At 39.5% G+C, this 22,715-nt stretch overlaps 1 protein-coding gene across 16 annotated transcripts in view; it reads right to left on the bottom strand.

Moving 5' to 3' along the window:
* LOC113033089 (voltage-dependent N-type calcium channel subunit alpha-1B-like) overlaps nt 1-22,715 on the bottom strand; it is a 321,621-nt gene that overhangs the window by 99,466 nt on the left and 199,440 nt on the right. For all 16 annotated transcript variants that reach the window (XM_026186433.1, XM_026186426.1, XM_026186427.1 and 13 more), the window contains 3 exons: nt 22,467-22,604; nt 9,355-9,556; nt 3,691-3,855 (listed from right to left, as the gene is read on the bottom strand). In XM_026186433.1, coding sequence (XP_026042218.1) covers nt 3,691-3,855; nt 9,355-9,556; nt 22,467-22,604 — 505 coding nt within the window. The remainder of the gene's footprint in view (nt 1-3,690; nt 3,856-9,354; nt 9,557-22,466; nt 22,605-22,715) is intronic.

Here is a 22,715-nt window from a genome sequence, read left to right as displayed (position 1 = left end):
ACATGCCAAAGCAGCAGGTGGAGCTAGATTCCTAACCGTGCAGAAATGTTGGCCAATCAGAAGTCTAGAAGCCTCGGTGGGAAAAAGTAAACAAAGCTGGGGCATAGAAGCAGAACCGAGTCGTATGTGTGGAGGGACAGTAACTGTGTGTATATGTAAGCATTTAAACACTGCAGAGAGTAGAATTAACAGCATCAGAATTGTAGAAATTCATTTCACCGAAACAATAACGTGGCGCACAGTGTGACGTCAAAAAATGCGCACACCTTTGACGCTGCGTTTTCTCCGTTTTTCTAGTCCACACGTAAATCCAAAAACAGACTTTTCAAAAATATCCACCCTGGCCGGAGTTTTTAAAAATCTTCGTTTTCAGTGACCAAAAACACCGTTTACGTGTGGACGAAAGGTGCAAACACATAGAAAAATCTGCGTTTTCAAAAATACCCGGGTACGTGTGGACGTAGCACATGCACCAGTTTATTGTATTTCCAGACTTGCTTTCGGCACAATTTACAGTGCACGCTACTCTGTTTTTTGTCAGACTTGAAATAGCCGAAATACCTTCACACTACGGAACTTCTATGGCTCTTCCGTTCGACAATCACTTCTCATTGGAACCATCATCTGTTTTCTCTTCGGTAACCTTCGGTCACGCTCGGTTGATTTTTCTAGTCGGCACACTCATTTCCTCCATTACCCGGGCGGTACGGTGGCTGGCTGCTTCCCAAACAAATACACATGTTGGCTGTACGTAACAAGTCACGTGACGTGACGCTGCGGCTGTGATTGGTTCGGCTCTGCACTACTTAATTTGGATTGGCTGTTCTTTTTGGCTGTTCTTTTTTTTTGTTGTTTTTTTTTTAAGAGGACAAGAGCGGCGAGGTCTATCACAATAGTTTAATTTTTCTATCGAGAAAAAGTTATATCGCGATACATATCGTTATCGTTCTATCACCCAGCTCTACTCGTTACCCCATGTATACTACACGATAAATGCACGACACATGATGAAGGCGAAACTTGGGCCGATCACCACCAGAGGCAGAGCCAGACATTTGAAACACCCGGGGCTTAGCCCTAAAGGGTAGCATGCATGTGGGGGGGTTTTTTGTTTGTTTTTTTTTTTGGGGGGGGGGGGGGTGCTTTTAATTAAGCAGCAAGGCAGAACAAAATCAGGGCTGTATCAAGACACGAGGACTAAACCCCAATTCAACCAGACCCAGAACTGATCCGGAATTTAAACAGGACTACAACAGTTCAAAATCAGGACTGCTTAGGACTTAACCAAGACAGAACCAGAATCAAAACTAGATTATAGTAGCACTGAAAATCATCATAGACCTGCACTACACTTATTTTTTTATTTCTACCAAAGTACAGATTCAGAAAAGTTTATATAATTATTTAGCCTTGTTGTGCAAACAAGCCTGCATAACTTAATAAATATATAACTTGAAAAATAACAAACCTAAAAAGAAACACTAGGTACAAGATACATGAGTACCTATGATACGGTGATACTTTTGGTAAACAACCATTTGACTAACGTGTGTCTCACCTGCTCTTGTTCCATCTCTGTTCTGTCCTCATTCTCCTCTCTATCCCTCTCTGTTCCTCTCTCTCCCTCTTTGTGCTGACAATCATCAAATATACAGTTGAAACCATAAAGTGTATGTAAATATCTGGTTTAAACTGTGAATATACTGCTGTGTATTGAAATACCTCTTGTTTTGCATAGAAATATACTGAATAACATACAAAGCATAATATATAAAATACTACCAGAGTTTTTTCTTTGAAAGAAGCCCCTTATGTCCATTCTTGTATATCAGTACATTACTGAAATCGATTTATTTAGCCGTGGACTGTAACAACTGAAAATATGAAATAAACACACATGTAAGCTAAGACTCTCTAAAGAAACAGCATTGTTGTTGTTCGGCTTTTCATTTCGCCATTTGTTGATTCACTTGAAGAGCGAGTAATGTAATATGGGTCAGTGATCAGTTTGATATCAATCTTTTGTGATACACCGTCATATTTACATTATTTGTACAGTACAAATGATTTGCTTTGGTACCTGGTCAAACTTCAGTTCTCCTCTCTGTCTGCCTGGCTCCGTTTCTCCAACAGCTCACTGGCAGGCAGCAGCTGCCCCGCCCCGCTTAGTGCCTGAGCTCGGATCATACCAATATTAGGGGGGATTTACGCACAGTTGTAAATTCCCACAGGGTGCACTATGTGCTTCGAATATTGTGTGTAGTTTTTTGTTTTATACAGTTGTCAGCCAGGCATCTAACTATGAAAAAATTACACTCCAAAAGACCCCGGACTTTTGAAAAAACAACCCGGGCTTAAGCCCAGTAAGCCACCCCCCCCCCCCCCCCCCCCGCTCCGCCACTGATCACCACAACTGAAAAATCGGCTCAAAATTGGCCAAAAATCGCACAGTGTATGCCCAGCATTATACACACTTCCTTTATGCAGTATCATTAGAAGGCATAGCATACATTTTCACTGCTATGCAGATGATACTCAACTTTATCTATCAATGAAGTCAGATTACACACACTAATTAGTTCAACTACAGCAATTTGTGCAATTGTATCACTGATGAAGCACCAATGAGTTAATACACACAAGGTATTAGGCTCAATATTGGGCTATTATTAATTAACTTGATCAGAAGCCTTAGGAACGGCTTCTGGAGCCTATGGTCAATAATGAGTAAATATATACAACACAATACGCTTGTGCAGGTACCATGCATGTACGTTTTACACCTTTTTCTGCTGATAAAGACTTGTTCACTACTGCAGGAAAGTAACCAAATAACAAAAAGTTTCCTGTTTTTTTTTTTTAAAAACAATTGTATTACTATTGGCTATATAAATTTGTTTTGGTTGTTTGTTTTTTTAATACAATGGGTCCACAGAAAAGGGCCATCTTCTGTGATTTCATAGAACTTTGTTAAATACAACTTCCGCCTGTAATTTTACACATTTATTCATTACAATTCAAGTTCAAACAGTTGTGCTGACATTTCTTTCATTCACTACAGCAGCATTTTTATATCATGTGGGCAGACTGTGATGTACTGTTGGAACCACACTCATTTTTCTATTAACTGGGATTAAATGTAGATAAACAGCTTTACACTAACAGAAATGGGAGTTTCACCAGTCTGACCAACTCGTGATCAGTGTTGTGGTAAGACTAATTATTTCCTTTGTTCTGCGATTTACAAGACATGGGAGAATAATTCAATTTTAAAAAATTAATTGTGATTGCCTAGAGTCAAAATTAGCTTTCCACCAGTGACAACTTAAGAGGGTCATCTAAGAAGGTGCAGCAACTAGTTGGCTAACTTAATTTACTTTTTGACTAACAATTGCCTACGCTTTTTTATTTGTTGTTTGTTATTTTTGTTTATTTAGTAAAAAGAGAAGAATTTTATAAAAGACATGACCTAAGTGAATCAGCGAGATTAAAGTTAGCAGCTGGAGGATTTTATTACTTTTGGCCAGAGCATCCAACTGTCCCTGCTAATGATTGCTACCAGTAACTTCATATATAACACTAAAGACATAAAAGTCTATAAACACATGTTCATGAATTCATGATTCATGAACACGTGACCTAAAGCTAAACCACCTGTATGTGTATTTTATTATTCATATGCTTTCTTACCTTCATCATGAGTACCACGGTGTTGAGAGCAATCATGATCATGATGGAGTACTCAAACGGAGCTGATACCACAAACTTCCACATCCTGTACTGGAAGGACTGTGTGTTCTCAGGCATGTAACGTGTTAGTGGTTTGGCGTTTATGGCAAAGTCAATACATGCCCTCTGCAACAAAATAAAAATACATATCTGCTTTACTGTTTTTATCATTTGAATGGAACTTCAGTACTCTGTTTTGTATGGATAAAAGCCTGACTTTGCTAGAAATAATTAAATATTTTATTTAGGCACAAACACCACATTTTTTTCATTTTGTAACTTTGGGTAACAGTTTATTTAGGTCCCAGATGCTAAAACTGGATCATTGTTAAGTAAAATTAACCAAGAACAGGTATATATTACAAATAATGTATTACAAAAATATGCATATTTAGTCACAGAAGCCAGATAAGGAGAAAATACTGAACCAACAAATACATAGTGGTCAGTGGCCATACCCTTAATAATGTTTACCAAATGTTACCAAGACAATTTGACCAATCAACGCATGGACCTCTTAAGATTTTGAAAGTGTCTTATGGCTCTTAGCAGCAGATTATATTTAAGACCTTGGTCATTCCATCTGAAATCATCAAAATTTTAGAACATTTCTGTTAAACCATTTCCAATTTGCCTTAAAAATGTCTCAGCTTAGTTATTAGCTTTACAAAATCAAATATAGGACAGCACAGCGGTCTTCATGGGCTCCATTTTCCTCTTACAGTCCAAAGACAGGCAGTTAGTGGAGTTAGGTTAACTGGGGATAAATTGCCCATGTGAGTGAAAATGGTTGTCTGTTTCTCTATCTACGTCCACACTAGCCCATATAGATTTGAAAACAGCGTTTTTGTCTGAAAACGCTCCGCACCCACACTAGCGTTGTCAGTTGTTTTCACAGAGTTGCGCTTCCACATTGAAAATGCTTACGTTCCAGTACTGCGCATGCGACCTGCCTCATTTCTGTCTGCCGTTTATTTACTTTCTGGCTCTTTGAAACGTCCCGGCAAAATGTTGAGGAAAACCACAGAGTTTTTAAAATGGATTAACAATGAGGTGAAGTTGTTGCTGCGAGTAACACAAAAGTACAAAGTTGCAAAAGCAAGTGAAAATTAAAGAATTTGAAGAAAAGCTATCTGGAGCATGTACAGACTGATATTAATCTTTAAGAGGGCTGTCAAAATTGAGAGCAAACAAAACAACTGCTGTATAATGCCCTCAGTTGTCTTTGTTTAATTGGTCACATAGCTGCATCATATGACTGACATGCGTCACTGTTTAGAAAGTCTCCATTTTCGCTGTCCACACTGTGACGCGAAAGCACCGTTTTCAAATGTATGCGTTTTCGAGAGCGTTTTGAAAATGCTGTGTTTTCCATGAGCGAAAACACTGTCTAAGTGTGGATGGAAGGTCAAAACAGAGAGAAAACCATGCGTTTTCAAACGAAAATCCTAACTTTTGTGCGGCTGTCTTCACCACTTAAAGACATGTTCCCACTAGGGATGGGTACCGGTGTCACCGGTTCTGACATAAACGGTAGCAACCAGACCGAAAAGCAGCGCACATTTTGGTGCTTTTTTTTCTTGAGCTGTGATACACTTCTAGCCAATCATTTTACGTTTCCGAGGATAGTAGGCGGGCCCAGGTACGTTCTTTTAGAGCAGAGCTACAGATTAAAAATGCCCAAGGCGAAGCTGTCAAAAGTCTGGCTGTACTTCACAGCAAAATATGCAAACTCAGCAGCCTGCAATAAGTGCTTTAAGCTGATACTGTGATACTGTCAAAGGAGGTAACACCTCAAATCTGATGAAACACCTGGCAATGCATAGCGTTTTTTTTAAAAGCCGAGAAATGCGCCGTATTTGATAGCTTGCTGCGAGACCTCACACCGTGCACATCTACTGCGGGTGGGTTGCCTGTTATCGGAGCCGAAGTTAGCAACATCCCCCAAAAACCCGAAGAGGAGAGTCCTGGCCCCTAGCCCTGCCAGTGTAGCAGAAATGATGACGGATGATGATGGCAGCAGCAGCCGTTCTTCTCTGTGTGAGTAGCTTAATGTTGTTCGTGTGTAATTTACGTTGAGTAGGCTAACCACGTTATTAAATTAATGCATGTAAGGTGAGCTAGCAAACGATACTCCCTTCACCCTGGACAAAAAGGCTAAAATGACCAAAGAATAAGAGAAAAACAGCTAAACATGAGAGGTTTTTGGACAAAGTTTGTGTTTTTTCCATTGTTTAAGCGCTGCTTCCAGTCAAGAGTGATGCCATATATGCCCCATAGCTGCAGAAAAGGCTAACATTGTTATATTTTTACAAAAAAACAGCTGAACATGAGAGGTTTTTGGACCAATGTTGTGTTCTCCATTCTTTAAGCACCGGTTCGAGCACTGTTTAAGCACCGGCACCTTATTTAAATATGAAATATTTTTAAAAATATTTCATATTTAAATAAGGTTAGTAGCCAGAAGTTTATTATTTAGGTCAGTCAACCAACACAAGCCAAATTTATACATATATTAATCATTCTAGATATAACACAGAAAGTTATTTTTTCAATATAGCTATGCTGTTCATTTACAAGTCCATCCTTCTGTGCCTGTCTCATGTTTTCTGTTTTACTTTGACAGTCTTGTGTCCTTTGTTAGTGTATTAAGTTTTGCTTCATCCCCGTCTTGTTACATTGGATCTTTCCCAGCTGTATTCCTCCTGTGTTTCTACTTTTCTCGTTACTCCCTTGTGTATTTAGCCCTGTGTTTTTCTCTGTCTGTGTTTTTCTCTGTCCGTTGTCGCGTTGGTATCGTCATTTAACTGTGTGTCTCTCCTGTGGTCTTTCCTGAGTGGTCCTAGGTAACTCCCCGCCCCAGTTTCTTGTTTTTCTAGCTCCCTAGTTTTAGTTTCCTGTTTAGGTTATGTTTTGTGTTTTCTTTGCATGGATGTTCACAGCAAATAAAGCTGCCTCTTTGAGTTATCCCTGTGTGTATTGAAACCTGCATTTGGGTCCACATTCTGCCTGCCACAGCACAATGCATGACAATGGCATGATCAGGAGTGAGATAAGATGCTGTCCCTAACTCCTAAACAGAATCCCTAACGCCCTGATCTCGTGACCCAACTTTAACCCTAATTCCACAACTGGCAAGAGGGGATCAGTATGCTGATTGTATTTGTAATACATCTTTGTATATTTTAACCTTAATCTGAATTATCAGACTCCTCCGTGGCAGTAGGTGTGAAAATGGTAGGTGGATAGAGTAGGTTTTAAAAATGAAAAATATGCATATATTTAAGAACATTGTTTTCTCACTTATAACAGATGTACCATCTGTAAACTCCAAAATGTTGTTCTCTGCGGGTTAGACTATCTACTGATATTTTTTACTTTTTTAGTATAGTAGTGAGATTTGTTTTCCGGTTAGGCTGGGGATACATTTTCCTGAAAAAAACAAAACAAAAACAATACAAAAAAACCACGCATGGGGGTCCCCCAGTCTTTTTTTTTTAATTTATATGCTCCACTGCTTATTGACTGGTACACACGAGCAAGACCGTATAACCCCCATATTCCCATCCCTAACTATCTGTCACATTGGGCACTCTGTCCTATGCCTTGTTATTTGATTATGTTTGACACACAGCACTTTGGTCACCAGCTGTTGTTTTTAAATATGTTATAGAAATAAACTTGACACATTTTTTAAATTTATTTTTAAATGATATTAGATAACATCCAGAAGTTATCATTAGTTCTCCTTCACAACGTGTAGTTTTATTATTTATGTGTTATCACACATGGGGATTTTACGGGATTGCTTGATTTTTTTTTTATATTTTAAATGTTCAGACAGTTTTTGATGCCTCTATCACAAATACTGATTCATTTTGATGGAAATAAAGATCAGTGAAAATTTCAACCTTTTTAATAGTTTTTGAGATGATCATGTTCTAACATTGTCTTTTGTTTAAAAAACAGCAACAACAACAAAAAAAAAGCATGAAAGTGGGTGGAAGCCTTTTTTTTTAAAAAAAAATGCATAAAAAATTGAGGCTAAAATGATCAATACATACCCAAACTTTGGTTAGTTTGGTTTTTGTGCTGATTTCAGATGGCAAGACCCAAGTCTTCAAAACAAAAAAATCACTTAAATAACAAAAATATCTTCTGAATTATAGCATTACCACTCAGAGAAACTTGGTATTACATGCGGTGTTCCCCAAGGGTCAGTGTTGGGACCAAAACTTTTCAATGTATACATAAATGATATTTTTGATGTTTCTCAAGTACTTAAACTCATACTGTTCGCAGATGACACCAACATATTTTTCAGTAGCGATGATTACACTGATCTTGTAATGACCGTAAACAGGGAGCTAAAATTAATTTAAAAAATGGATGGATATAAATAAATTATCATTAAATATAAATGAAGCTAAAGCAATGATTTCGGTAATTTAAAATATAATATTGAATTACCAATTATCATTGAAGGTGTACCCATTGATAATGTGAGTGAAAACAAATTTATGGGAGTCATAATTGATAACAAAATTTCATGGAAACCACACGTCAGAGACATAAAACCCAAAATTTCCAGAAGCCTCGCAGTTTTGAACAAAGTGAAACCATACCTTGATAAAGATGCACTTCGTACTCTGTACTGTACCCTGGTTCTTCCATATCTTACATATTGTGTGGAAGTGTGGGGAAACACATATAAAAATACAACTAATCCATTAGTCACAGTACAGAAACGAGCACTGCGTATTATTCACAAGGCTGGTTATCTAGATCATACTCACAAACTCTTTCTTCAGGCAAAGTTACTTAAATTCCAGGATCTGGTTAATTACAATACATCTATAATCTTATACAAAGCCTTTAATAAACTTCTACCTACAAATTTACAAATTATATTTGAAATTCGAGAAAGGGTTTATAATGTGAGAGGCTTCAGGGAATTCAAACTACCCAGAAATTGAACAACCCGTAAAGGTTTTTGTGTGTCTCTATGTGGTGTGAATATCTGGAACAGTCTGAGTTTACTACTGAAACAATGCAAAAATATTCATAGATTTAAATTCCTCTACAAACAGTTGGTCTGGTCACAGTATACTCAATGATGGTTTTAGTGTGCTCTGTAATGTCTGTTCTCTTACCATTGCTGGTATGATTCCAAAAAAAAAAAAAGTGTGTGTATGTATGTACATATATGTACATGTGTGTGTAGATTTAATAAATGTATGTATGTATATTTGTCACTATGTAATTATTATTGCCTGTTACCTGTGGTAACGCAATTTATAATTATTATATATTCTGTATTTAGTTATGATGGTTCTGATTGTTGTTTGCGAGCTGCCGTTGAGATGCTTGCATGTGCCCGGGGCTGTTGATGGTTTGTTTGGTTGTAACGATGGGCGTAGCTGTGGGAAGCTTATTGTTTTTTGTTGATGAGTGAGTATAGGGGTGGGATTTAATAAGTTTTCTTCGTCCCACTCCTTTTCAGGTAATTTTTGTTTTTTGTTTTGTGCACTTTATGTTCAATATATGTATTTTGTTGTGCCTGAAATGAACAAATAAATGAATGAATGAACATATTGTAATACTAAATACTTCTGAGCTCTTTACCTCATTTTTTTCTAGGCTGCACTCAGACAAGGCCTTGTCTCCTTGTTCCTGGAAGGTGATGATGATTAGAGCAACAAAGATGTTGACAAAGAAGAAGGGGAAAACGACAAAGTAGACCACGTAGAAGATTGACATTTCTATCCGATAGCCTGGACTGGGACCCTGGTCTTCAAAGGTGGCATCCACGGAGTGCTTCAGAACACTGCAGCAAGGAAGGTACAGGAACATATCCATGCAATCACTTTAAGCTAAGCATTATAAACTATATAACTCAGGCTAGGAAACGTTGCTGTGTGTGTTTCCCAAGAGAACAAAGTGAAACAATTCTTTAGTTAAAGCAAAGTAAAATTAGCTATTAGCTAGAGCAGACTGCAGGATAGTGGGGATTGTTGTGTGTCTTCCCCCTCTCCTCACTTTCACTATCCAATAAAGGCAAATTGCAAAAAACTAAAAAACAAACAAAAAGAAAACAAAAGGTTACGAGAAATAAGCTGTATATACAGTGGGTAAAACAAATACTGAACACGTCACCAGTCTTCTGTATATATATTTCTAAAGTTGCTGTTGACATGAGATGTTGACATGAATTACTACCAGAAGTTGGTAACAACCCATCCAGTTCACACATGCAAAGAAATCAGGCACTGATATCCCTAAATTAAGTTACCGTAATTGTCGGGCTATAAGCCGCTACTTTTTGCACAAGTTGTACGCATTGGCTTCAAATCCTTAAGGTTCTTTTTCTTTTCCATAGATGAGATTGGATTCAGGTTAGGTAATTGACTGCAGGATTCTATCAGTTTTATTTTCTTTCTCTGAAACCAGTTGAGAGTTTCTTTGAGTGTGTGTTTGGGATCATTGCCTTCCTGAAACATCCACCCTCATTTCATCCCCGTCATCCTGTTAGATGGCAGCAGATTTTTTTTATTAACAATGTCTTGATACACTGATACATTTTTCCATTGATCCTTCCTTCAATTAAAATAAGTGGTGCCAGTGCATTATGATGAAAAACAGGCCTCACACCATGATGTTCCTTCTTCTAAACTTCACTCTTGGGGTTGTATGTTTGAGGTGATAAGCTTTCCCTTTTAACCTCAAAATATGGTGTGTATTATGGCATCAAAAGAGTTCAATTTTGTTCTTATCTGACCAGAATATATGCTCCCAGTTTTTCACAGGCTTTTCTAAATGTTGCTCAACTAAGTTTAATTGTGTTTCAACATGCGTTTTCTTTAGCAATGTAGTGATGCTTGGTGAGCATGCATACAGGCCTTGGCAGTTGAGGGCATTTTTTTTCTTTTAAAACAATTATACTTGCTGATTTCAGGTCATTCTTTAGCTCTCCACTAGTGGTCCATGGTTCTTGGACAACTTTTCTGATATTTTTTTTTCACTCCTCTTTTTGAAATCTTGCAGGGAACACCTGGTTGTGGCCAGTGTTGGGGAGTAACGGAATTAATGTACTGCCGTTACGTATTTAAAATACAAAATATGAGTAACTGTATTCCGTTAGTTACCGTTTAAAAAGGTGGTACTTAGAATACAGTTACTGAAATAAAGTGATTACACGGCGGTATTTTTCTGTTTCATATGTTCGGCTATGCCCTCTCTATTTTTGGTTTCCACACCCCAAACAAAACACGCATTAAGAGGCCTGTGTCTCAATCTCGCAGCCCATGTCACCTCTACTTGCGGCCCACATAATGACGTGAAGAAATATTTTTAAAAATTATTCACAAAAATGATTTAATATGAAGGCAATAGGCAGAGTGTTACAGGCACAGCCATAAAGAATGTAGCTTCATGGACAGTGTAGTCCCTTCTGCAGGGAGAATGGACTGCCGTACCCGTTATGTGTCTGTGAGCGAGGGAGGGAGCTGTCACCGAGCAGAAACGGGAGCTGGAAGCATGCAAATATAATAATAACCACTGCAGCCAAAAAGAGTGCCTGACGAGCCCAGTTATAAGTAAGCTATTAAGACTCGGCTGTACACTTTTTTCGTGTTTTCCTCCGAAAAAAATAAGTTCCATTGGAGCAGCCTTTCAACGCCTCTCTCTGTCTCTCGCTAGCAAAGTTGACCGAGACATAAAGTAAAGCTAGTTTTCGGCTATGAGACCGACGCGGAACCCGACATATTAGCCAGAGGTCCCTTTACTACGGTTCGGAGCCGCGGACCTGTTTTATATACGCGTGCAGAGGTAGAAAGAGTACTAAAATATTTTACTCAAGTAAAAGTACCATTACTTTGCTGAAATTTTACTCAAGTACAAGTAAAATTACCTGTCTAAAAATGTACTCAAGTAAAAGTAAAAAGTAGCTCATTTAAAATGTACTCAGAGTAAAAGTTACATAGTTACTTTTCTGTCAGCAGGAGGACAGCCTCTTCTGAGTAGTGCAAAAAAAGACAGTGGGATATAAATCTCAAAGTAGTTCTTTTTTTAGTGAAAAGAAAAACTTTACAAATTAAAGTGCCGTGGCAGTTAAACTGCAAGTCTATACATGAAAATGGATAATGGTCACCAAACCAATCAACCAAACTGTCAGGTATCACAGTGTTTTCAATACAAAACCATATCATTCTTTCACATGAGAATGTGTTCTAAACTGTCAAATAAGAGAACAAGTACTGAACTGAACGGCAGCTGCTTTAAAAATGTTTTTTTAATTTTTTAAACTTGGCACCTGCCCTACTGTACCTCTAGATTAAAGTTCCTTTGTATCCATCCTAGAGTGTTACTCTCTGAACTTCCTGTTAATTTTGAGGAGCAGTTGATTTTCAAAGATAGTAGAGTTCATCCTTGCTCACTTTGCAGTGAACAGTAGTCCAGCACAGCTAAAGAGATGCTCGAAGGCAGCTGAGGCAGGCAGGCCAGTGTTAAGTTTGAGAGAAAGTTTTTTGACGTCCCTAATAAGACATCAATGCATTACATAGCTACCGCTGGTAAAATATACCAATATACCTCGTGTTTTTTTTTATTGGACAGTAACAGGCTAGTTAACGGGAGGTTGCAAGTGCTAATTTACAAGTAACAGAAGTCAGCTGTCTTTGACTAATCTAAGGTAAGTGAGCACTCTGTTATTCTTTTGCCTGCAGTGTGAACATATGTGGGTTAAGTAAGAAAGTAGCCGCTTCTGTCTCTAATTTAACTATTTTTTAAAATAAATAATTATTATTAACAAACAGGAAAAACGTAGGTAAACACATTTTCTTTTAGCAATTTACCAACCCAGTAAAAAAAATGTAAGTTGCGTGGACAACAACGTGCCCGATTACAGCAAGTTGCTGTACCAACCAACGTTATTTGTGTTCTTCACAGATGTCTTAACTTAATGTGATTAATTTGAACACAGCCTTTTTGCTACCATAATGGTACGAGTTGTATTTAACTTACCTCTACATGCTTGCGCAGGTTTGATGTGGAATTTTTAAAAGCTGCTAACTCGGTCTCTCTGGGCAAACACAGCTTACACTGCATAATAAAGCTGTTGCCTTTCTTGCACTTGAAGCCGAAATGGTCCCTTAAATACGGCCAGGGGTTCACATCCGTTTCTTCGAGTTCAGGGTCAGCAGAATTCGACGGGGCTTCTTTTTTCACTAGATCCGTGACACCGACGTCAGACTCCATCTTTAATGTGACCTTAGTGCCAAGTTGTTCTACTACCCATCATTCCCTGCAGTATTTCCGAAGCGCAATGTTTTTTTGCTTTGTTTTTTTAATTTACTCAGTAACGGGTGTGATTGAAAACGTAGCGAACTACAATACTTTAAAAAAAATACGCTTAAGTAAAAGTAAAATTACAGCCTTGAAAAATGACTTTAAAAAGTACAAATACACAAAAAAACTACTCAATTACAGTAACGCAAGTAAATGTAATTCGCTACTTTCCACCTCTGATTGTTACTGACATCTTTTGAGAATTTCATGCCAATAGCACATTTCGAAATATATATAATATAAAATTAGTGGCATGTTCAATACTTATTTTACCCACTGTAATGGACTTTGAGAAGAAGTCCTGGCCAAGTGTTATATATCGTTTTACAGAAAATTACTCACAGAACTATCTATGAAATAAAAAGCACTGGAGTTCTTTAAATTTGTTGAAGACATTTCATCTCTCATCTGTGAAACTTCTGAAACTTTCATTTCCACCATTCATTAAAAAAGGGTAGAGAGTTCCAGGTATTTAAACACTAGTGAGAGTTATCCCTTAAAGAGGGTTGTTGACCCACTATTGATCAGACGGCTCATCACATGAGCCAAGGTGTGAAAAAGGGTGTGGGTCATTATTAGCAGAGATTTCAGGTAAACCATTGTGAGACGTTGCCTCACCCTATCATGTGACCTATTGAGATCACCTGATAGAAGATGTGAGTGGGCATTAAGGCACCTGGGAAGGGTTCTCAAAACTGGCAGACAGTTGGTGTTGAAAGACTGTGATGTAACAGTGTTATAACACTGGGAAATGTATAAAAAAATTATTTCTAGGAAAATATTTACAAAAGTTAATCCTGGTTTGTAAAGTCTTATTGACTTGCTATATTATTTTAGCATATTACTTATGTAAGCATTCCCCTTAAGTGTCAGGTCACTAATTATTGGTCCATCTGTGCTCACGCTAATCAACTCTTCACTGGCGTCTGGTATAGTTCCGGTTTATTTTAAAAGTGCTGCTATTCTCCCACTTAAAAAAAACAAAACCTCAGCTAGACCCATCTCTTTGGAGCAGCTACAGACCTATCTCTAAATTACCCTTAATTGCTAAGCTTCTAGAAAAGGTTGTGGCTAAGCAACTTATACCAACTCTGGACAAACATAGCATTTGCGATAAGTTTCAATCCGGCTTTCGCAGAGCTCACTCCACAGAAACAGCCCTTCTTAGGGTCTCAAGTGACATTTTGATGAATAATGATGCAGGAAAATGCTCGGTCCCACTTATGTTGGACCTCACATCGGCTTTTGACACTGTTGACCACCACATCCTCCTCGAAAGGCTTAAATATTGGGTTGGTGTATCGGATACTGCCTTGGAGTGGTTCTCCTCATATCTACATAACCGATCTTTTTCTGTGGTGGTCTCTGATTTTAGGTTATCCTCTGCCTCCCTTACTTATGGTGTCCCTCAGGGTTCGGTTTTGGGGCCTTTATTGTTCTTAATATATCTTCTCCCGCTCCAGCATATAATGGGCTCTTTTGAGGACATTTCTTATCACTGTTATGCTGATGATATTCAGTTGTACATCTCTTTTAAGCCCCAGGATTTATCTAACCTTCAGCTTTTAAATCACTGCTTAGATTCCATCAAACGTTGGATGGCTGTAAATTTCCTCCAACTCAACGAGGGGAAAACTAATATGTGCTCTGGACAGATTTGTATCCCAGATAATGAAAGCCCTTGGTCCTCTTTCTGTGTACCGTATTTTCACGACCATAAGGCGCACTTAAAAGTCTTAGATTTTCTTCAAAAAGTGCGGCGCGCCCTATAGCGCGGTGCGCCCTATGTGTTGTAAGGAGGACGTAGTAGAGAACACCATGAGAACGTTAAAGGGTGAAGTGTGGGCGTTGATCGTATATACCGGGACAATCGCACATACCTGTATAAAAGAACAGGTATGTGTATTATGCAGGACATCGTTGTTTTAACAACCCTGAAAATGGCAAAGAGACACGCTTACGAAGCACAGTTTAAACTGAAGGCCATCAGCTACGCGGAGGAACATGGAAATCGAGCAGCGGCGAGAGAATTTAAGATTAACGAATTGATGGTTCGCAAATGGAGGAAGCTGGAAAACAAGCTCCGGCAGGTCAAGAAAACGCAGCTGAGTTTCCGCGGACATAAGGCGAGGTGGCCCGAGTTGGAGGAAAGACTCGAGCGGTGGATCATCGAGCAAAGAGCGAGCGGGAGAAGCGTTTCGACGGTCACCATTCGGCTAAAAGCAGTTTCACTAGCTGAAGAGATGAACATTGAACATTTCCAAGGAGGTCCGTCTTGGTGCTTTCGTTTTATGAAACGGTGCCATTTTTCCATCCGGACCAGGACTACGGTAGCGCAGCAACTTCCAGCGGATTATAAGGAAAAGCTGGCCATCTTCCGCTCCTACTGCAGCAAACACATCGGCGACAAAAACATCCAGCCCAGCCACATCACAAACATGGACGAGGTCCCGCTCACTTTTGACATCCCGGTGAGTCACACTGTGGAGAAGAAGGGGACCAGCACGGTAGCGATATGCACAACGGGGTATGAAAAGTCTTCTTTTACTGTTGTGCTTGGCTGCCATGCTAATGGACAGAAACTGCCGCCTATGGTGATTTTTAAGCGAAAGACTTTGCCTAAAGAGAAGTTTCCAGCAGAAATCATCATTAAGGCAAATGAAAAGGGGTGGATGGATGAGGAAATGATGAAAGACTGGCTGAGGGAGGTGTATGAAAGGAGACCAGGTGGTTTTTTCCACGCAGTTTCACTAAGAGTGGAAGGCAGCGCCGGGCGAGTTACGCCACAATTTGCCAATGGATTGTAGATGCTTGGGCTAAAATGTCTGCTGGCACTGTTGTTCGAGCTTTCGCAAAAGCCGGCATCGTTTCCGAGGAGCCGCACGGCACAGAAAGTGACTCTGACAGTGAAGACAGTGAACCTGGCATGTTTGATGGAGATTTAGCGCAGCTGTTCAATTCAGACACAGAGGATGAGGACTTCGATGGGTTTGATTGATGATAAAAATGTGAGTACCAAACTTTGTTTTGCTCCTGCTTTATTTTTAAATACGCACACTTGTATGCTTGTGTGTTGTTGATGATGACGATTACTGGTAATAAAAATGTGAGTACCAAACTCAGTTTTGCTCCTGCTTTATTTTTAAATATGCACACTTGTATGCTTGTGTGTTGTTGATGATGACGATTACCGGCAATAGAAATGTGAGTAAGGTACCGAATTCAGGTTTGCTCCCGCTTTATTTTTAAATACGCATACGGTACTTGTATGCGCCCTATGGTCCAGTGCGCCTTATGTGTGTGTTAAATACAGTAAGGGCACACATAACTGAGACTGCGCCTTTTAGCACAGTGCGCCTTATGGTCGTGAAAATACGGTATGTTAAATCCTCTATCAGGAATTTAGGTGTCACTTTTGACTCGACTCTCACATTGGATGGGCATGTGAAATCTCTGGTTTGGTCTTGTTTTTATCATTTAAGAAATGTGTTAAGCCCTATTTTATCTCACTCGAAACTGGAGATAGCTATACATGCATTTATTTCCTCACTATAGAGATTGAAAATGTGACATCATTTCCGGGGTAAAACCGCAAAGGATTGTAGGTACGAGTGGCAAGCGGTACTAGCGCATGCAGGCTTTCACATGAAAACAGTCACACAGCAATAAAAAGAAACACAAAGAATGGCAAGAAGCTGTTGTATTATTAACTGCAATAGCCAGTCGCAAGACAGCCACGGGAAGCTGACGGGTAAAGAGATTTTTTATCAGATTACGTCATGAAAGAGAAACTGTTCAAGCCATGTTTCCAATGTAACAAAGAGCAGACAGATGGCCTGGATTGCAGCTATTCGAAGACCAAATATAACATTCCAGAACACTCCAGCTCACATTTAAGTCTGCTCCAAGCATTTCCACAGAGTCTTCTGTTGTAGTTATTACGTAATTTATCATAACATAATTGTTGATGTAGGTTACAATTAAGCCTTATATTGATTTGAATTGAATTGGTTTCGCTATGCTGCTTTGTTCACTGTGGCTTTGCGTGCTAATATTTGTAGTGTTTTGTAGGAAAACCAGCCTAAATGCTGGAATGCAATCCAGACTGGGAACCCTCTATCAACCTGGGTCATACTAAGTTTAAAGCTGCTACCACAGCGAGATTTGATTGGTTAAGAGAGAGAGAGCGATATCAAAACAGCCACAAAAAGTCCCGTATATACAGTATGTGTCCAAGGGTTGTATTGAAGCAATCAAGTGATGAATAACTGTTTTCCAGTATGTTATTTTGCAATGTTTTTTGGTGTTTTTTGCATTATTGATTTGCTAATAAAGCATAATGGAATACAATTTTGCCTCTTTCTTGTAAGATTCTATAATAGAATGAAACAATATCGCCAGTTATAAATAAAGACAATAAATTGAATGAATTACGAAACACTTATTTTATTTCTATTAGATCTGAAAATGTTGTGTAATACTACAACCTAAAAAGACAAATAGATTGCGTTGGCCTGTACATGAGATAAAGGAAAGAAAATTAACAACAGCTGTGAAATGGAATAGTCCAAATCACCAAAGTAAACTGGACCTGGGCTTGTTGCAGGGATCTGAAGTTGCTAAACATTTTGTGAGTGTATGCATTCACACTTAGGACCATCTAATAATGAATATGTGCGTGATAAAAGTTGGGCAGCACGCTAACGTCCTTACTCCACTCTGTATGCACGTATGGGTTTAACCCTTTCACTCCTTTGATTTTTCCTCGTACTTTTTTTTTTTGCATTTTCGTCAAGTCTGTCTTTGTACGGACCTGCCGTGTTCTCCGTCATTTTGTACATAACTGTTTTTGGGGCAAATAAAATGCAAGTAGGGATTAAAACCGCAGAATTAATGATTACTGGTGCTGGAAATGCTAGCGCTTGATGCAGTGTTTTGATTTTGCTGCCACTCGTACTCACAATGCAATGCGCGAAAGTCACGTGGTCTGTCAATCTCTATTGTAACTCTTTGTTTATGTGTCTAAGCAAAGGTTTTCTGGATCGTCTGCAGGTTGTGCAAAACACTGCAGCTAGGCTGTTGACAAAACCTCCAAGTATTCACATGTGACACCATTGCTATTTCAGCTACACTGGCTTCCTGTTGACTTTAGAGTACATTTTAAGATCCTAGTCTTGACATTTAGAGCCTTAGACTGGCACCACCCTACATCGCCGATCTGCTACAGCCCTATGTCCCTAGCAGGTCCCTGAGGTCATCTGATCAGGGCTTACTTGCTATAAAACAGACTAAGATGAGAACAAAGGGTGACAGAGCTTTTGCCACTGTGGCCCCGAGACTGTGGAACTCTCCTTCATACATTAAGAACCATGGACTCGGTAGTTGTTTTTAAAAAACAACTCAAAACTCACCTTTTTAAAACTGTTTTTGGTTAAATTTCTGCCTGTTTTATATTGTCTGGTTTACCCTTTGATTATTTGTTATCTTAAGTGCAGCACTTTGTGATTCTGTCTAGAAAGGTGCTATACAAATAAGATATATTTTTTATTTATTTATTATTTAAACGTCAGATATTTTAAATTTAGCTGTTTTTTGTTTGGTTCATCTCATTTTGAGTTAGGCACCATTTTGCAGCTTCTTATATTCTCTATATTATTTTACAAGTAGCTTGAAACAAAAGAGGAAGCCCATTCATGGTATGCATAAACTATTTTATTTACAAGAGGTGAAAACAGGTCAGTATATCAGTGGTGACATATAATTTGATGAGTAGCAGGAGTAGGAGGAGGGAACTGATCAATAATTTCTACTCTGGCTTTTACCAGTCGTATCTGCCCCTGTCCAACCATCTCACTCAAGTCACTGTGGCCTAAGCACACTCACATTTTGGCAAGGTTCACTATAAGTTCACTTCTACACCACAGTTTTTTTTACAGGACAGGATGGTCCTCTTACAATACACAACACAGGGGTCGGTGCATTGGTGGTTCTTGGTGTCCGGGGCTGGGCGCTCAGGTATGTACCAGCTCACTCCCGGTGGCTACTTGGCGGGGCCTGGCGCCTGTTGCTCGGTCAGGCCTCTTCCGTGGCGCGGGGGGCCCTCGGGCCTCCGGCCTCTGGGCCTGCGGCTCGGTCCACTCTGGCAGGCCGGTGCAGGCCCCTCTAGCTTCTGCTCGGTGGCTACTGGGTGACCCCTCGTCTGGGGATCCTCAGCCCTTCCCATGAGGGTGGCACGGATGCCCCTCCAGTGGTCCTCCTTGAGCTCTCGCACTCTGGGGCCTCTGGATGTCTGGGGCCTGGATCTCCTCCGTGCCTGCTTCATGCCCTGGGGGATGGGGCTATGGCTCCCTACACCCTCTTGTGGACCATTACATGGGGAAACCATTTGAATACAAGCGCGCTGATCCACACTGGTGTGCACATGGATGCTCACTGTTCGTAGACTTAAATCACACCTTTCTTGGCTGCTACTTCAAAGCACATTGTGCGCTGTCTGTCCTGCGTACTGCACAACAATATTCAATATTTAGTATTTACTGCTGTTTACACTTAGCTAGATTAATGCAATGGTGTTGTGTTTAGTATGTTGCTTTGTTTTGTTTTTTTTGCTTGTTTTCTATTCTTTTTCTCTCAACAGGTGATCCAGGAGATTTTTATTTTTATTTTTTTCCCCTTTCTCACTGTCCCTCTCCCCTTCTGTTTTTCTTTTCCTTCCTCTTTCTTTCTCCCTTTCCTATCCCTCACTCATGTCTGTCCCGTCTGTAACAATTGAAAATAAAATAAAATAAATAATAAAAACAAAGGTCGATCAAATGGACCAATACGGCAATGCCCTGATCATCCATTTGGCAAAATAAATCCATTGGGTATCCTTGTTGGTCTTCAGACAACAATTCTGACGGCTAAAGAACCAAATGGGACAGGCAAAAAACAAAAAAACAAAAACAAATAACCACCTCCCACCGTAAAGGTGCGAGGTGCTTGTGTTGCATTGGTTACCCCCCTTGGTTACAAAAGACAAGGCACTATGTGTGTGTGTGTGTGTGTGCACGTGTGTGTGTGTGTCATGGGGGTGCATTTGTGTGACCTCCTGCTCACAACTGTTTTTAACAACATCCTTGGTCATAAAGAGGGTAATCTCCCCCACACCGAATATATGGCTCAATTCCTGTATTGGTTCACCATGCACAACACAAGTCTGTGACCTGCCACAGAGAAGGCTCTGTCGCCACAAGAATGAAGTAGTCCGTGGAATTGACAACATGAGTTTTGAACTGGACCTCATGGTTTTCTCTAGAGCAAAAATAATTAGGAGCTCAGACAGGTAAGAAGGGGCTTGGCTGGTAAGTGCCTTAAAAACAAAAAAGTAAGAGTTTAAATTGGATCCTGTAAGGAACAGTGACCCAGTGTAAAGAGGCTGGGGTTATATGCTCCTTCCATTTAGTGCCAGTTAGTTCTGAAATTTCAAGTTATTTTCTCGAAATTTTGAGATAAGTAACACGGAATTTTGAGTTAGTGCTGCCAATCGGTAATCTACGTGGTAATCTACGTGAATGATGTCATTTCCTTGTTACCCGGAAGCTGAAGCCCTCAGCTACAAATGACATGGCTAAGCTACCAGTATTACAGTAGCTTAGCTACTGTAATACTAAGCTACTGTATTAGTATTACAGTAGCTTAGTACTGTAATACTAATGCACAAATTGCTGAGTATTTTCAGTGTGGCTTCAGAAATGCTGAAATCCTTGTGTTATTAGCCGAATCACATGGCATTACTATCGGCAAACATACTCTCGAAAGCACCAATTTGTTGCGATCCGGTTTTGAGTGGGCATTCCTCTGTGCCATATCCTTCCAGGTAACAACAAAATGACATCGTTCATGTAGATTGCTAATTGGCAGAGCTAACTCGAATTTTTTAACTACTTTTCTCAAAAATTTGAATTACGGCCCTGGTCATAATGTCTCTTGGTGGCTGTTTCTTGTTCTGTCTGTGTCTTTAAGTCCCTGCAGGTCCCTGATTGGATAAGCTGACGGCTGCTGATTGGTCCCCTGATCATGGTTGCTTTAAAAATCCCTCACCAGCAGTTGTTCGGGGCAGCAACTGACAGCAGCATAGACCTGACCCTGGCCTCCAAACTTTGTGATATTTGTGACTCTCGTGACTTACTGAGCTTTGTACATAGTATGTACAATAGTTTTCACTTGTAAATAGCACATTGTAAATAGCACTGAAACAGAAGGGGTGAGCTGCCTTATTATTTTCCTTGTACTATTTTCTCCTGTTTATTTCAGTTAGGGAGTTAGGTGTAGCATTTGTCTTTTGTTTGGTTTTTGTTTCACATAGGGTTTTAGATAGCACCTCCTCACCTGACTTAGCTTGTTTTGTTTGTTATTTTGGCCTTTGTTCACCCCGGAGTTTCATTTTCAGTGTAGAAAAATAAAGCACCGTTCACTAAGAAATTGTGTTTTCTGTGTATGGTTTTGGGGCCCAGGGCGGGTTCACTTCCTTTTTTAACTCTTATGTTACGTTCCTGTACCCCTAGACTGGGACGTAACAATGTGTCTGTGAAGGTTCTCAGTCATCCAGGTCATCGTAGTCAAAGGAGCTTGCAAAGAAAAGCGTCTGGACTTCTTTAAGTTGCTTGAAGACGTTTCACCTCTCATCCGAGAAGCTTCTTCAGTTCTAAGGTCAAATGGTGAAGAGTCCCAGATATAAACCTAGTGGGAGTATCCCCCCCACAGAGGGACAAAAGGACCCCCTGGGACGTAACAATGAAATCCTTGTGTTATTAGCCGAATCCCATGGCATTACTATCGGCAAACATACTCTAGAAAGTGCCAATTTGTTGCAATCTGGTTTTGAGTAGGCATTCCTCTGTGCCATATCCTTCCAGGTAACAACAAAATGTCGTTCATGTAGATTGCTAATTGGCAGAGCCAACTCAAATTTTTTAATTACTTTTCTCAAAATTTTGAGTTAATAAGTCGAAATTTCGAGTAAATAACTCAAAATTTCAAGTTATGGATACTTTTTTTGTGTGGTGGAAAAGAGCTTCCATAATCTTTACCTTACAATATAAACCTTGAAGGGTTTGTTAGTGTCATTTGGTCCTGTATAAATAAAATTGAACTTTATGATGCTATGATCTTTTCTGATTAATGTATTGGGTTTTCTGCTTGTTGGCTTGAACATCATACCAGAGCCTTCTGAATATTTGGATGAACTTCTGTCTTGGTAAGTTTTTATTTTCAGTTTTATTTGCATTTTTAAATAGTTAGTTTTCTCATTGGAATCATGTAAGGCTACATTTATGAACAAGGAACTACATTCCTGGACAAGCCCTGTTTTTCATTGAATACATTTTAATAATCAGACTAGCTGTACTTACGTTGGCCAGCCCTCCCCGGTCGAGACAGTGAAGAGGGTCAAAAAAGCCCACAGCACATTGTCATAATGGAACTCATACTTTTTCCACTCTCTGGGCATGGCGGCCACCTCGTCTTTGTCATAATCTAGGAATTGTCCTCTGTAAGAAATAAAGCAAGTGGAGACAGGCACACAATAAGTAGCATTTGAAAGTTTAGTTACTTAAGCTCTGAAATATGAAGTGAGGCTGTGGGGATTTTTTTTAGACCAA

The sequence above is a fragment of the Astatotilapia calliptera genome, chromosome 12 (assembly GCF_900246225.1).
Source record: "Astatotilapia calliptera chromosome 12, fAstCal1.2, whole genome shotgun sequence".
Lineage (NCBI taxonomy): Eukaryota > Metazoa > Chordata > Actinopteri > Cichliformes > Cichlidae > Astatotilapia > Astatotilapia calliptera.
This window is presented reverse-complemented; position numbering and strand designations above follow the sequence as displayed.